Here is a 15,274-nt window from a genome sequence, read left to right as displayed (position 1 = left end):
CCAGCCAGGGAGCCTGACCTCCCTACCACCCCAACCCACCACACAGCACCCAGCCAGGGAGCCTGACCTTCCTACCACCCCAACCCACCACACAGCACCCAGCCATGGAGCCTGACCTCCCTACCACCCCAACCCACCACACAGCACCCAGCCAGGGAGCCTGACCTTCCTACCACCCCAACCCACCACACAGCACCCAGCCATGGAGCCTGACCTCCCTACCACCCCAACCCACCACACAGCACCCAGCCATGGAGCCTGACCTCCCTACCACCCCAACCCACCACACAGCACTCAGCCAGACAGCCTGAACTGCTTCATACTCCCACTCCAACACAGCACAAAATGAACATGCTTACTGGCACTCTGTCACTGGAATTAGGTTTAGAAGTAGACAATATAGGGGACAGGGCTGACACCTACTGGTGTAAAGATGAACGTTTTTTGTTTGTTTGTTCCTTCTTTATTTGTGTACACTGAGAGAGGGTGCTCCCCCCAGTCCAGGACAGGCTTGAGGCATGGGGACTGAACTGCTGCCTCACCCCCCTAAGAGAACGCGTGCTCCCTCTAGTCCAGGACAGGCTTGAGGCATGGGGACTGAACTGCTGCCTCACCCCCCTAAGAGAACGCGTGCTCCCTCTAGTCCAGGACAGGCTTGAGGCATGGAGACTGAACTGCTCCCTCAACCCCCTAAGAAAAAAGGTGAACAGTCCAGTCCAGGGAAGTATAATTTTATCATTTATTTGACAGATACAAGAATATTTGAAAAAAAGAAAAAAAACATATTTAATACAAATTTGTTAACATACAGTATGTATATTAGTGCAATATACATTTTTTCGATCAAAGGACATTGATAGTTTTCAGCACAGTGTGCATACAATACTGCAGTTTCTTACACTGGCATTGCACGCTGTGTGCTGGGCAGAGCCTCGCTGCGCTGTCCTGTACACAGGGCAATTCTTCCATGACAGCAATTCGATCCCAGTGCAGTTTACAATAGATATACCATGGGGCCCTATTTTGAGCGCACTCCACTCAACACTGCAGAGCGCTCTAGTAGTATAGGAAAGAGAACTCCACTCTCCACACTGCAGAGCGCTCTAGCAGTATAGGAAAGAGAACTCCACTCTCCACACTGCAGAGCGCTCTAGCAGTATAGGAAAGAGAACTCCGCTCTCCACACTGCAGAGCGCTCTAGCAGTGTAGTAAAGAGAACTCCACTCTCCACACTGCAGAGCGCTCTAGCAGTATAGGAAAGAGAACTCCACTCTCCACACTGCAGAGCGCTCTAGCAGTATAGGAAAGAGAACTCCACTCTCCACACTGCAGAGCGCTCTAGCAGTATAGGAAAGAGAACTCCACTCTCCACACTGCAGAGCGCTCTAGCAGTACAGGAAAGAGAACTCCACTCTCCACACTGCAGAGCGCTCTAGCAGTATAGGAAAGAGAACTCCACTCTCCACACTGCAGAGCGCTCTAGCAGTATAGGAAAGAGAACTCCACTCTCCACACTACAGAGCGCTCTAGCAGTACAGGAGAGAGAACTCCACTCTCCACACTACAGAGCGCTCTAGCAGTACAGGAGAGAGAACTCCACTCTCCACACTACAGAGCGCTCTAGCAGTATAGGAAAGAGAACTCCACTCTCCACACTGCAGAGCGCTCTAGCAGTATAGGAAAGAGAACTCCACTCTCCACGCTGCAGAGCGCTCTAGCAGTATAGGAAAGAGAACCCCACTCTCCATACTGCAGAGCGCTCTAGCAGTATAGGAAAGAGAACTCCACTCTCCACACTGCAGAGCGCTCTAGCAGTATAGGAAAGAGAACTCCACTCGCCACACTGCAGAGCGCTCTAGCAGTATAGGAAAGAGAACTCCACTCTCCACACTGCAGAGCACTCTAGCAGTACAGGTAAGAGAACTCCACTCTCCACACTGCAGAGCGCTCTAGCAGTATAGGAAAGAGAACTCCACTCTCCACACTGCAGAGCGCTCTAGCAGTATAGGAAAGAGAACTCCACTCTCCACACTGCAGAGCGCTCTAGCAGTATAGGAAAGAGAACCCCACTCTCCACACTGCAGAGCGCTCTAGCAATATAAGAAATTCTGAGTGGTTCTTATTAAAATGACTCCAGTAAAAGTGTTTGCTTTTTATATCATCTACTTTCTCTTCAACGCATGGATTCCTCTTGTTTAGATTCACTTGGTATATCAGTTTCTGTCATTCTGGTGATGAATTGAAAAATTACCCCTGTGGCCTCGATGAGCTCTCAAATATTAACTTGCCCCCCTGCAACACACTGCCCCCTAGTGGATGTTAGAGATACCACTGTTGGTGGTGGTATTTGTTACTAATGTATTTCTTACATCCACTAGGGGGCAGTCTAAGCTCATCTGGTTCCTAGTAGCTCATTAAGCAGGTTTTAAAGGATCCCAATGATTCAGCATCAATAGCATGACACGGTAGCCCATTGCATCCCCTCACCGCTCTCTGTGTGAAGAAGTGTCTCCTTCCCTCTGTTCTGAGTCTCCACTTCCCAGCTGCAGTCCTCTGATCCTGGTTTCAATGCTGCACTTACAGCATTAGGGAGTTGTCAACCTCGTTCGTTTAATAAAACGATTCTTGTTTTGAATGTTTACGTGTTTAATTCTTTACAGCCTTCGGATATTTCAGTCGTACTGAGTTGCTCTTCCAGATTTATTTTTCTGCCAGCATTCTGTGAGCTGCTTTCAGGGCAGAGAAACAGATATTTTTATGGCTCTTGTTGGGTCATTTCCTCCAACTCAGCAGAGTGTATTTGCAGCTTTATCTGTGGAGCCGGGAGGTTGATGCACTGCAGGTAGCAAAGCACGACCTGCACCTGCAAACACACAGGCAGAGGAGACTGTTACCTGCAGCTCTGGCCAAAAGTTTTGCATGACTTAAAATTTAGATTTGAGACATAATTAAAAAAAAACAAGAATATGAACATAATTTAGACATTTCATTTAACATCATGTAATCAAAGAAACTACAAAATGATATTGCAAAAGTCTGCTGGAAGCCGTGATAGTAGTGTTGAGGGCTCTGGACTCTTGACCGGAGGGTCGTGGGTTCAATCCCAGGTGGGGGACACTGCTGCTGTACCCTTGAGCAAGGTACTTTACCTAGATTGCTCCAATAAAAACCCAACTGTATAAATGGGTAATTGTATGTAAAAATAATGTGATATCTTGTAACAATTGTAAGTCGCCCTGGATAAGGGCGTCGGCTAAGAAATAAATAAATAAATAAATAAATAAATAAATAAATAATTACACCGTGTAACAATTTTTTATTTTTTTTTTGGTTCCTGGGTAGTAAGTGTTATTTCCTAATTGCTTATGCCTCAAAAGTATAGAAAATGGCTATTATTCCCCACAAACTTTGCTTTTGTGACCAGGACAGTGATATTTTGAAATGTACCTATTTTCCAGAACATTCCAGATAGATTCAGTGCTGAGTAAGTCTAGAACTTTCCAGTAATATAAATAGTAGTATAAATACAGGGGCCTTAAGCCCACCAGTTCAGTTTAGTTCCAGCTGCCTAAGTGGATACATATCTGCATTTTTCTGAGATGGCATCAAGAGGCTGCAATGGTGGCATTCCTGATGGGTCTCCAAGGCGGTTTTACCAAGTTTCCCTGCTATCTTTGCCTTTGGGACAGCAGGGACACCAAGGCGCACTACCACAGGCGGGACTGGCCACAGCGGACCGAGTTCTCTGTGGGGAGGAACAACGTCAAGTGGGAGCCACTGGTGGACCCCCGGAAGGTGCTGATGCCACCACTGCACATCAAATTGGGCCTTATGAAACAATTTGTCAGAGCTCTAGATAAGGAGTCGGCAGCCTTCAAGTACCTTCAAGACTTCTTCCCTAAGCTGTCTGAGGCAAAGGTCAAAGCCGGCGTCTTCGTCGGACCACAGATAAAGAAGATCCTGGAGTGCAATGAATTCCCCAAGAAGCTCACTAGTAAGGAGAAAGCGGCTTGGAACAGCTTTGTCGCAGTGGTTCGGGGCTTCCTGGGCAATCACAAGGCCGAAAACTATGTGGAACTGGTTGAGACTCTGGTGAAGAACTACGGCACAATGGGCTGTAGGATGTCCCTCAAAGTCCATATCCTTGATGGTCATCTTGATAAATTCAAGGATAACATGGGAGCGTACTCGTAGGAGCAAGGCGAGCGCTTCCACCAGGATATACTGGACTTTGAACGCCGCTACCAAGGACAGTATAACGAGAACATGATGGGAGACAGATACATTTGGGGGCTGATTCGTGAAAGTGATTTACAGTATAATCGTAAATCTCGAAAAACTACTCACTTCTAAATCTTTTGTAGTCATTTTTGTATTACTTTAAATACATGTTAATTTGGATTCATATGTTGTTTTTTTCTGACTTTATGTGAACGAAAAGACACAAATTCGCCCGTTTTCTCATTGGAAATAGGTAAATTTCAAAATATCACTGTCTGGTCACAAAAGCAAAGTTTGTGGGGAATAATAGCCATTTTCTATACTTTTGAGGCATAAGCAATTAGGAAATAACACTTACTACCCAGGAACAAAAGTTGTGTTACATAGTGTAATAATAATAATAATAATAATAATAATAATAATAATAATAATAATAATAATAATAATAATAATAATAATAATAAAAGTAGACCATGCAGGGATAATGTTTAGTTTCAGGCTGAAAATGTGTGTGTGGAGTAGTGGTTAGGGCTCTGGACTCTTGACCAGAGGGTCGTGGGTTCAATCCCAGGTGGGGGACACTGCTGCTGTACCCTTGAGCAAGGTACTTTACCTAGATTGCTCCAGTAAAAACCCAACTGTGTAAATGGGTAACTGTATGTAAAAATAATGTGTAAAAAAATAATGTAATTGTATGAAAAAATAAAGTGATATCTTGTAACAATTGTAAGTCGCCGTGGATAAGGGCGTCTGCTAAGAAATAAATAATAATAATAGTAATGTTAGATTTCGAAATGCCACATTTTTCACTTTGTGTCAGTTTTTCATTAAGTATCTGGAAAAATAAAGAGCTGTGTGAAATTCAACATACTAACGTAACACTAGTCAGCAGGTTTCATTCGACTTTGTGAAGCAAAATTAGTTCTGTAGGGGTGAAACCTGTTGTATAATTCATTTCATGGTGCTCCAATGAAGAGAATTCTCGCATTAGATCTGGAATTGTATTTTAAATATCAGAACAGGATTCTGCTCTAAGGATTTTGTGTATAATCTAGTGAACAGTGTGGCAGTGTTCTTACCTGTACGACAATCTCCTGTGAGATGTCCACACACAGCCCGCTGTCACCCAAGGGTTCCTCAGGGGGGCGCAAGAGGCTGGGTCCAAACACTGTGGCCAGGTTCTGGGCGGTCATCTTGTTGACCTCTTGGTTTTGTGAGACTCTGGAGGGGGAAGGACACAGGGTCACCATTTTAGAAAGACAGGACACAACCTGACAAATGTAGCACAGCCTTTTGTGACACTCCACTGTTCTCTACATAAATGTAAAAAGTATGATGGGCATAAGCAAGGACAAATGGACAGCTACCCCCCATACACCATCCACATTCTGATACTATAGATAACTTGCTAAAGAATGTCCTTACCAAGTTTCATCACACTTGCCAGTTTTCCCCCATGCTTTTCTCACATTGAGTACACTGTAACTATGCATAATAACATTGTAATTAAGTGTAACTGCAATTTACTATGTAACTACTGTGTAAATACATAGTTATTAGAGACACTTCATTTAAAGTGTTAACAGTTATATACTTAATATACTTTACCACACCTCTCTGTGCTTTACAATGCTTCCCTATGCTTTACCATACCTCTCTGTGCTTTACAGTGCTTCCCTATGCTTTACCACACCTCTCTGTGCTTTACAATGCTTCCCTATGCTTTACCAGACCTCTCTGTGCTTTACAATGCTTCCTTATTCTTTACCACACCTCTCTGTGCTTTACAATGCTTCCCTATGCTTTACCACACCTCTCTGTGCTTTACAATGTTTCCCTATGCTTTACCAGACCTCTCTGTGCTTTACAATGCTTCCCTATGCTTTACCACACCTCTCTGTGCTTTACAATGCTTCCCTATGCATTACCATGCTCTCGCTGTGCTGCACTACACTGTGCTGCGCTACACTGTACTGCGCTACACTGTGCTGCTCTACACTGTGCTGCGCTACACTGTGCTGCGCTACACTGTGCTGTGATACACTGTGCTGCTCTACACTGTGCTGTGCTACACTGTGCTGCTCTACACGGTGCTGCTCTACACTGTGCTGTGATACACTGTGCTGTGCTACACTGTGCTGCGCTATACTGTGCTGTGATACACTGTGCTGTGATACACTGTGATGCACTACACTGTGCTGCGCTATACTGTGCTGTGATACACTGTGCTGTGCTACACTGTGCTGCGCTACACTGTGCTGCTCTACACTGTGCGGTGCTACACTGTGATGCGCTACACTGTGCGGTGCTACACTGTGATGTGCTACACTGTGCTGCTCTACACTGTGCTGCGCTCGCGCTGTGGGATTCTTTTGAAAGGGTTACAGTAGGGAGTACACCTCCGGAGGTGCTCCAGGAGGAAGAGGAAGGTGTTCCTGTTCACACCGGGGAGGCTCTGCAGCACAGACACCAGCCTGTGCTCCTTCTCAAGGGGATCGGCGATGACTGAGAGACAAGGAGAGTGGAAAACATTCATAACAGGGTTAGACTTGAAAGGCAACACTGATGAAGGCAAACCGTTTCTCTACCGTTTCTGCAAATGTATCAAAACACCTCAAGATGTGTCACTGGTATCCTTTATATACCCGCCTGCATGAAAACCTCTGGGTGTGAGAATCTCAATTTCCGCTCAGTAATCAGTAGAAACAACAGGCACTCGTGTGTGAAAATGTGAGACCGCTCTGTGCTTTAATTAGGCATCTGAAACAACTTTTAAAAAGTCTCAGGCATTTTACCATTTGCAGCTTTTAGTTACGTTAATGAAGTTAACTGTCATTGATTGGTACTCGATTGTAAAGGTGAGGGAGGACAGCTTTTCTTGTTTTGAGGTTTTGAGTGTTTATTCCCCACCCCCCCACCCCCCGCTTACCCAGGGCAGCTGCCAGGGCCTGGAAGTATTGTGGGGGGAGCAGGGGCTCTGGCAGCTCCCGGAGGTACAGTTTGAGGGTCCCGGAGACAGCGTTCACATCGACGGCTTTCAATCTCACGAGAGCGTCACGCAGATCTGCCAGAGACAGAGAGAGAGAGAGGGGTAGTGCTGTTATCACAGAGAGAGAGAGAGAGATGGGCGGCAATGCTGCTGTCACCCAGAGTAAGCTCTCAGAATGAATGTCAAATCTGTACTGGCTCAAACTGCTTTGCAATGGGATTATTATTATTATTATTATTTTTATTATTATTATTATTAATCTCACACAATGAATGTAAAGCTTGAACTGTCTCACACTGACCTGCAATGAGGGGGCGCTATTTCCACCCCTATAGCGGTAGAATGGATGTCTTACTGGTATTGAAGGCTGTCCTCAGGGCCTGCACCTCCGTTGCCACCCCTGATATCCGATAGATCCCCACCTCCTCCAGCCCCCTCCTCTCCACCTCCTCCGCACAGAAGCGCACGATGTGGGGCACCAGCACGCCTTCCCTCCTGGGAACAACACACACAGAACATCACATCACACTGCGGGCTTCTGCAGGACTGCTCACACACATCACACTGTGGGCTTCTCCAGGACTGATCAACCAATAGGGCTGTGCAGAGTTTCTCCAAGTAATTTCCTTCAATGTGTTTTAAAGTGATGGCAGCTCACAAAATAATTCCATAAATCTTACCCAGTTGTGCAATTCCATTCACTAAATAGGTCTCGAATGTGCAGTTTTGAAAGAAACACATGTTATAGCACAGATGTGTTTTCATTTTAAAACATCTGCTGCTACTCTAGGTTAAAGAAGGTTCTCAGTTTGCTCGCCTTGTTTTCCAGGAAGTCTGTTACTGCTTCACTTCCTCACTCCAGCAGCATCTTCTGAGTCACGTTATTGGCTGAAAGCCTGTCAGTCAATAGGGGAAGCAGCTGATTGGTTACTGACAGGAAAGAAGCCAAATCGGTGACATGATCCAGGAAGTACAAGACAGTCTGGCTCGCAAACAGAGATTTCTTTAACCTACTACCTATTGAAAAATGAAAATACGTGTTTCTTTCAACACTGCACACTTCACATCTATCTATATGTGCATGGCAGAGAAAATGCATGGACTTTAAAAACGAACCAATAAAACAACGTCTTCTTGCAGTGTGAATTATTATAAAACGATTGCTAAATAAATTGAGATTTGCGTCTGAATAAGCATTTCTGGGGTGATTGGTTCCTTGGACACAAGCATTGGATGCGATATTAGAAGACTAAAATAAAAGTATATCAAAGAGATGAAACATGGGTAAGACAACAAGGAATTCAGGGCTTGGCTATTTGGAGTCACACATCTGCATTTGCTTTTTTTTTATATAAACAGTACAGGAGTAATCAAAATGGGATCCTGTGCATGTTTGTGACAGTATTAAATAAAATATGTTTTTGCTCACTCTGCTACAGTCTCAATGTGGATGTTGAAGACCTCGCTTGATTGGGTTGAGGGGATCCCAGGGGGCTGCAAGCTGTGCTCTGTGTACTTCAGGGAGAGGGACAGCTCAATCTGCAACACAGTGAGGACCAGCATACACTCTTATACAAGTTAACATGTCCAGTCTCTTATATCAGTTAATTCATCTTTATATATTATTATTATTAGTTTATTTAGCAGACACCTTTATCCAAGGCGACTTACAGAGACTAGGGTGTGTGAACTATGCATCAGCTGCAGAGTCACTTACAACTACGTCTCACCCGAAAGACGGAGCACAAGGAGGTTAAGTGACTTGATCAGGGTCACACAATGAGTCAGTGGCTGAGATGGGATTTGAACCGGGGACCTCCTGGTTACAAGCCCTTTACTTTAACCACTGGACCACACAGCCTCCTAATAATATAAAATCATGTTAATATGCATTGCATATTAATATGCATACAGAGTTCGTATGCAAGCAGACACTTAGCCGCCTTGTAGGCTAGCTGCAGAAAGCTGTGTTTCCACTACCTAGAGTGGAAGAGTGCCAGATAGGTGCTGGCCGAGACCACACAGTGTAAGAGCCTCACCTGGTGCAGTGAAACGACGCTGCGTTTCCATTTGTTCAGCAGGGTCTTAGCATCCAACTGAAAAGGAGATGAACAGCAGGTTAAGGAATGTCAGATCCAGTCTGTCACGCTCTTGATTGCGTGTGTTTGTCAAGGCTTTGTGACGACTTCTGTGATGTGATCTACCGGCCCCTGGTGGACAAAGGCCAGCCCTGCAGGTGTCTGCTTGAGCCAGGAGGGGGTGCTGTGGCGCAGTGTGGAGAAACACTTCCTGCTTGTTTTGAGTCCATTGAGCTGGAATGACCGCACAGCAACCACATGAGTCAGATCCTGAGACTGGGGAGACCAGTGACCTCACCTGGACTGTGGTCTTCCCCAGGACCCTGTCTTCTGTCCAGCTGTCCTCTCTGCCCGGCTGCTGGACACACAGGAGACGCAGGTCATGAGCTCCGTCCACCTGCAGAGAGAACTCCTGCAAGAACGACACAAACCCCTTAGAGAAGAGACCCACAATGAAAGCACAGCAAAGGGTAATGAAGCACAGTGAAAGCATGCTGAAGCATAGGGAAGCATTGTAAAGCACAGAGAGGTCTGGTAAAGCATAGGGAAGCATTGTAAAGCACAGAGAGGTGTGGTAAAGCATAGGGAAGCATTGTAAAGCACAGAGAGGTGTGGTAAAGCATATTTGAAAACATGGATTTTTTTTAACCAATCAGAAAAGCCATCATGAGGAGCCCTCCGTTAGCGTTGCTGTTACTGATGCACTCCCACATTAATGTGGATGACGCTGCATGTGTGCATGGAAAGGAGACAAGCAAAACCTTCAGATGAAATACAGGACAGTTAACAAGCAGGCAGACAAGCAGCCTCCATTAGATTAGGAAATACTGGAACCCAGGACTCCAGAGATGAAAGACAGGAATGAGAGGCTAGTGAATCAGCCCACTGTTGTCTGTCTGTCTGTCTGTCTGTCTGTCTGTCTGTGCCACCTAGCCCCCCAGATTGGAACCCAGGCCTCCAGAGGAAGGTGAAAGGCAGGATTGAGAAGCTAGTGAATGAGTTTGCTCACCTCCTCCCAGCTGGGTGTCAAGTCTCCCACTAAGACTCTGGTCTGAGCTTTATTTTCAAAATACCCAAAGCTGTCCACTTCCAGGAAGATAGAGAGATCTACTGAAATGAGTAAAACACTGAGATTATAGCCAACTGCACAGCACTCTCCAATACAAGACTCTCACAGATACAAAGGGTGCAAGTATATGGAAATCTACAAAGCGGTATGCAATTCAATATATTAAGGTAATATTATTCAGCAGATTTAATTCGACTTTGTGAAGCAGAATTAGTTAGTTGTATAGGATGATGCAAAACTGCTGGCCAGAGCTGTAGAGTGGGTTAAAGACCATCCGAGGTCATTTCACCTCAGCAGTGCATGCTGGTCCTGGCTGAAAGCATGCCAGTCATTAGGTGAAGCAGCTGATTGGTTATTGACCAGAAAGAAGCCATAGAAGGGGTGGGGACAAGGAAGTGCAACACTACCTGAAATCAGAGCTTGCAAAAAGAGATTTCTTTAACCTTGTGTAGCATCATTTTTTTTTTTTTAAATGCTTACTAGAAAATTAGTTTATTTCAAAGTTGCTCATTTGAAACCTACAGCAGTGTGCTGATTATTAAAACATCCCATCGCTTCTGGAGTGTTGATTTGTTGTGCGTATGAAATCAAAGCACTGGAACTGAAAATCTGGGGAAATGATCAAGATAGGCAAATGAGTGATTGTCTAATTTAATTGATGACTTTAATAAGCCACACATGCAATTAATTTAAAATAGTAAGAGAAAAGGAACACAGAACCACAAATGGTCATTTTTTCTTTATCACTGATTACAAAAAATTGAAATTCTCACACCCAGAGGTTTTCATGAGGTGTTCCAATACATTTGCACCCTGCTGTATATAACTAATGGAAATGCGTATTTAAGGAAAGGTGTAAACAACTCACTTTCAGGCTGCTGCAGCTGTGTTGCTCTGTGGATTACCACACACAGAGTCCCACACAGCCCCAGATCGCTGCTGTCTGCACAAGGAAAGGAGACAGTTAGCTGCTATCACAGACTCCAGAATCTGGTTAAATTCAATGGCAGCATTTCAACTGTAACTCTTTCTCAGTGTCTCCAAGATCAAATAAAACCAGTGTGTGCATCTGCAGAGGGTTCGCAGTACCCGAAAGGTTCAAAATATTTGTAGGAAAAAAAGTTTATTACAGCCCAGTGAAATCCAGGAGTTTGAGCAGGGTTACAAACTCACACTAGCCCTGCTGCTGCTGCTGCTGCTGCACCCAGTCCTGGGGTTCAGAGCTCCCCTCAATGAAGTCTGTTATTATTATTAATATTGAAATGATCAGGAGCCAGGAGTTTGAGCAGGGTTACAAACTCACACTAGCTCTGCTGCTGCTGCTGCTGCTGCACCTAGTGTGAGTTTCTAACCCTGCTCAGACTCCTGGCTCCTGATCATTTCAATATTAATAATAATAACAGACTTCATTGAGGGGAGCTCTGAACCCCAGGACTGGGTGCAGCAGCAGCAGCAGCAGCAGCAGCAGGGCTACAGTGAGTTTTCTATAGTAATAGACCATTTCTATCTGATTTAATCAAGTGGTTTGAAAATAATGTTACATTTGTATCACATTATGAGCACGCTCTGGAGCTATAGACGACATACTAATAAATAACAGATAGAAAATGTCAAAGTGCGATTTTCACACTTTCGGGTGTGTCAGCTGTTTTCAAATGTGTTCCACACTCCAATGTGAGAATTTCACAAGTTGTGTCAACAAGTCACAACACACACAGCGTCTCAAATTAGATTTTCAAACGCCACACAGATTCACTGTTTTTTTTCCTTTCGCAAAATATTGCTTATTTTTTGTTTATAAGTTGTGTTAAAAAGTATTTTGAAGACCTTGAAAAAGACTTTCAGTCGAAACATTTGTCATTGAAATCGATTAAGTTTCTTTTAGTATTTCAATTGAAGACACTGAGAAAGACTTCTAGAGGAAACCTTTGGTCGTTGAGTTTATTTAGTTTCTCAAGAGTGTTTCTAGTATTACAGGCCAGAGTACTGAAGGCTTCAGTAAGGACAGCTCTCTCTTACACTGCAGTGCTGGTGCTGTATAGAGGGGGAGGACAGCTCTCTCTTACCCTGCAGTGCTGTATAGAGGGGGGGAGGACAGCTCTCTCTTACCCTGCAGTGCTGTATAGAGGGGGGGAGGACAGCTCTCTCTTACCCTGCAGTGCTGTATAGAGAGGGTGAGGACAGCTCTCTCTTACCCTGCAGTGCTGTATAGAGGGGGGGAGGACAGCTCTCTCTTACCCTGCAGTGCTGTATAGAGGGGGGGAGGACAGCTCTCTCTTACCCTGCAGTGCTGTATAGAGAGGGTGAGGACAGCTCTCTCTTACCCTGCAGTGCTGTATAGAGGGGGGGAGGACAGCTCTCTCTTACCCTGCAGTGCTGTATAGAGAGGGTGAGGACAGCTCTCTCTTACCCTGCAGTGTGCTGTATAGAGGGGGAGGACAGCTCTCTCTTACCCTGCAGTGCTGTATAGAGGGGGGGAGGACAGCTCTCTCTTACCCTGCAGTGTGCTGTATAGAGAGGGTGAGGACAGCTCTCTCTTACCCTGCAGTGCTGTATAGAGAGGGTGAGGACAGCTCTCTCTTACCCTGCAGTGCTGTATAGAGAGGGTGAGGACAGCTCTCTCTTACCCTCCAGTGTGCTGTATAGAGAGGGTGAGGACAGCTCTCTCTTACCCTGCAGTGCTGTATAGAGAGGGTGAGGACAGCTCTCTCTTACCCTGCAGTGCTGTATAGAGAGGGTGAGGACAGCTCTCTCTTACCCTGCAGTGCTGTATAGAGGGGGTGAGGACAGCTCTCTCTTACCCTGCAGTGTGCTGTATAGAGAGGGTGAGGACAGCTCTCTCTTACCCTGCAGTGTGCTGTATAGAGAGGGTGAGGACAGCTCTCTCTTACCCTGCAGTGTTCTGTATAGAGAGGGTGAGGACAGCTCTCTCTTACCCTGCAGTGCTGTATAGAGAGGGTGAGGACAGCTCTCTCTTACCCTGCAGTGTGCTGTATAGAGAGGGTGAGGACAGCTCTCTCTTACCCTGCAGTGCTGTATAGAGAGGGTGAGGACAGCTCTCTCTTACCCTGCAGTGCTGTATAGAGAGGGTGAGGACAGCTCTCTCTTACCCTGCAGTGCTGTATAGAGAGGGTGAGGACAGCTCTCTCTTACCCTGCAGTGCTGTATAGAGAGGGTGAGGACAGCTCTCTCTTACCCTGCAGTGCTGTATAGAGAGGGTGAGGACAGCTCTCTCTTACTCTGCAGTGCTGTATAGAGAGGGTGAGGACAGCTCTCTCTTACCCTGCAGTGCTGTATAGAGAGGGTGAGGACAGCTCTCTCTTACCCTGCAGTGTGCTGTATAGAGGGGGTGAGGACAGCTCTCTCTTACCCTCCAGTGTGCTGTATAGAGGGATGGGGGGGGCAGATCTTTCTTACCCTCCAGTGTGCTGTATAGAGGGGGGGGGGGCAGATCTTTCTTACCCTCCAGTGTGCTGTATAGAGGGGGGTGGTGTGTGGTCCGAAGTTTGAAACACGAGTTTGTGAGATTGAGCAAGTCCGGTGAAACACGTTCGCAACCTGAAAAGAAAATATAATACAGAATAATTACTATTATAATAGTATAATAATAATAGAATAGAATATAGAATATAGAACCGCATATATCTTTTTAATAAATAACACATTCTACATTCTAAAAGATGAATGAATTCTGGTTATAACACAGTTTTATTTTATATATATATATATATATATATATATATATATATATATATATATATATATATATCACATTCCTTTAGACAGTCTCTGGTGTCTCTATAGCAGACAATGCAGGCTCGGTGGTCCAGTGGTTAAAGAAAGGGGCTCCACACCAGGAGGTTCAAATCCCGGCTCAGCCACTGACTCCCTGTGTGTGACCCTGAGCAAGTCACTGAACCTCCTTGTGCTCCGTCCTTCGGATGAGACGTCAAACAAACAAGCTCCTATTGGAAGTGACTCTGCAGCAGCAGTTGTTGATGAAGCATAGCTCACCCCCCTAGTCTCTGTAAGTCGCTTTGGATAAAAGCGTCTGCTAAATAACTTAATAATAATAATAATGACAACTCAGCCCCTGACAATCTCCTATTACTTTCACACTTATAGAAATGAGAAGGATGGCTATTGCTTTAATGTAAAGTCAGTAAGCAACTCACTCTCTCCTCTCAGCCGCTCCACATTGTCTCTCCACTCTGACAGCTCGTACAGTGAGGACAGCAACACAGTGTGGCTCTGTGAACGAACAGAACCGATCAATACACTCAACATATTAACAGAAGGGCTGCAGTGTCGATTTCACAACACCAGGGGGCGTAATCACGTAACATTATTCAGCAGGTTTCCTTCGACTTTATGAAGCGAAATTAGTTAATCCCGTAGTTGTAGTGCTGAATTCTTTTTTTTTTAGTTTATAATAATAATAATTGATAGTGTCTTATCCTTTTACCCCGGGTTTTCTCCCTCATTTTAGAATTACCAGTTATGTTCACTGCAGCAATTCTCCACAACAGCTCAGGAGAAGTGAAGCTACATATTAAATTGGAAAGAAAATCTGGGGTAAAATAATCGGGCACGCTAAATTTTAAATCAAGAATCAAGTTAAGAAATGCATGTTGTACATAAGAACATAAGAAAGTTTACAAACAAGAGGAGGCCATTCAGCCCATCTTGCTCGTTTGGTTGTTAGTAGCTTATTGATCCCAGAATCTCATCAAGCAGCTTCTTGAAGGATCCCAGGGTGTCAGCTTCAACAACATTACTGGGGAGTTGGTTCCAGACCCTCACAATTCTCTGTGTAAAAAAGTGCCTCCTATTTTCTGTTCTGATTGCCCCTTTATCTACTCTCCATTTCCCTGGTCCTTGTTTCTTTTTTCAGGTCGAAAAAGTCCCCTGGGGTCG

The 15,274-nt window shown here is 45.0% G+C and overlaps 1 protein-coding gene across 2 annotated transcripts in view; it reads right to left on the bottom strand.

The window, feature by feature from the left end:
• Positions 1-722: 722 nt before the first annotated feature.
• The window catches only part of LOC131721201 (breakpoint cluster region protein-like), a 33,784-nt gene continuing 19,232 nt past the window's right edge, over positions 723-15,274 (bottom strand). The window contains exons 13-24 of one of the 2 annotated variants that reach the window (XM_059014597.1): positions 14,533-14,608; positions 13,820-13,915; positions 11,226-11,300; positions 10,298-10,395; positions 9,587-9,700; positions 9,250-9,306; positions 8,640-8,749; positions 7,566-7,705; positions 7,151-7,285; positions 6,621-6,726; positions 5,301-5,442; positions 723-2,863 (exon numbers count right to left, since the gene is read on the bottom strand). In XM_059014597.1, coding sequence (XP_058870580.1) covers positions 2,756-2,863; positions 5,301-5,442; positions 6,621-6,726; positions 7,151-7,285; positions 7,566-7,705; positions 8,640-8,749; positions 9,250-9,306; positions 9,587-9,700; positions 10,298-10,395; positions 11,226-11,300; positions 13,820-13,915; positions 14,533-14,608 — 1,257 coding nt within the window. In that variant the 3' untranslated portion in view covers positions 723-2,755. Of the gene's footprint in view, positions 2,864-5,300; positions 5,443-6,620; positions 6,727-7,150; positions 7,286-7,565; positions 7,706-8,639; positions 8,750-9,249; positions 9,307-9,586; positions 9,701-10,297; positions 10,399-11,225; positions 11,301-13,819; positions 13,916-14,532; positions 14,609-15,274 lie in introns of both variants that reach the window. The other variant, XM_059014596.1, reaches the window with a different exon arrangement.

Source organism: Acipenser ruthenus, chromosome 48, assembly GCF_902713425.1.
Source record: "Acipenser ruthenus chromosome 48, fAciRut3.2 maternal haplotype, whole genome shotgun sequence".
NCBI lineage: Eukaryota > Metazoa > Chordata > Actinopteri > Acipenseriformes > Acipenseridae > Acipenser > Acipenser ruthenus.
The sequence above is the reverse complement of the archived record's forward strand: the minus strand, read 5'-3'. Positions and strand labels throughout refer to the sequence as shown.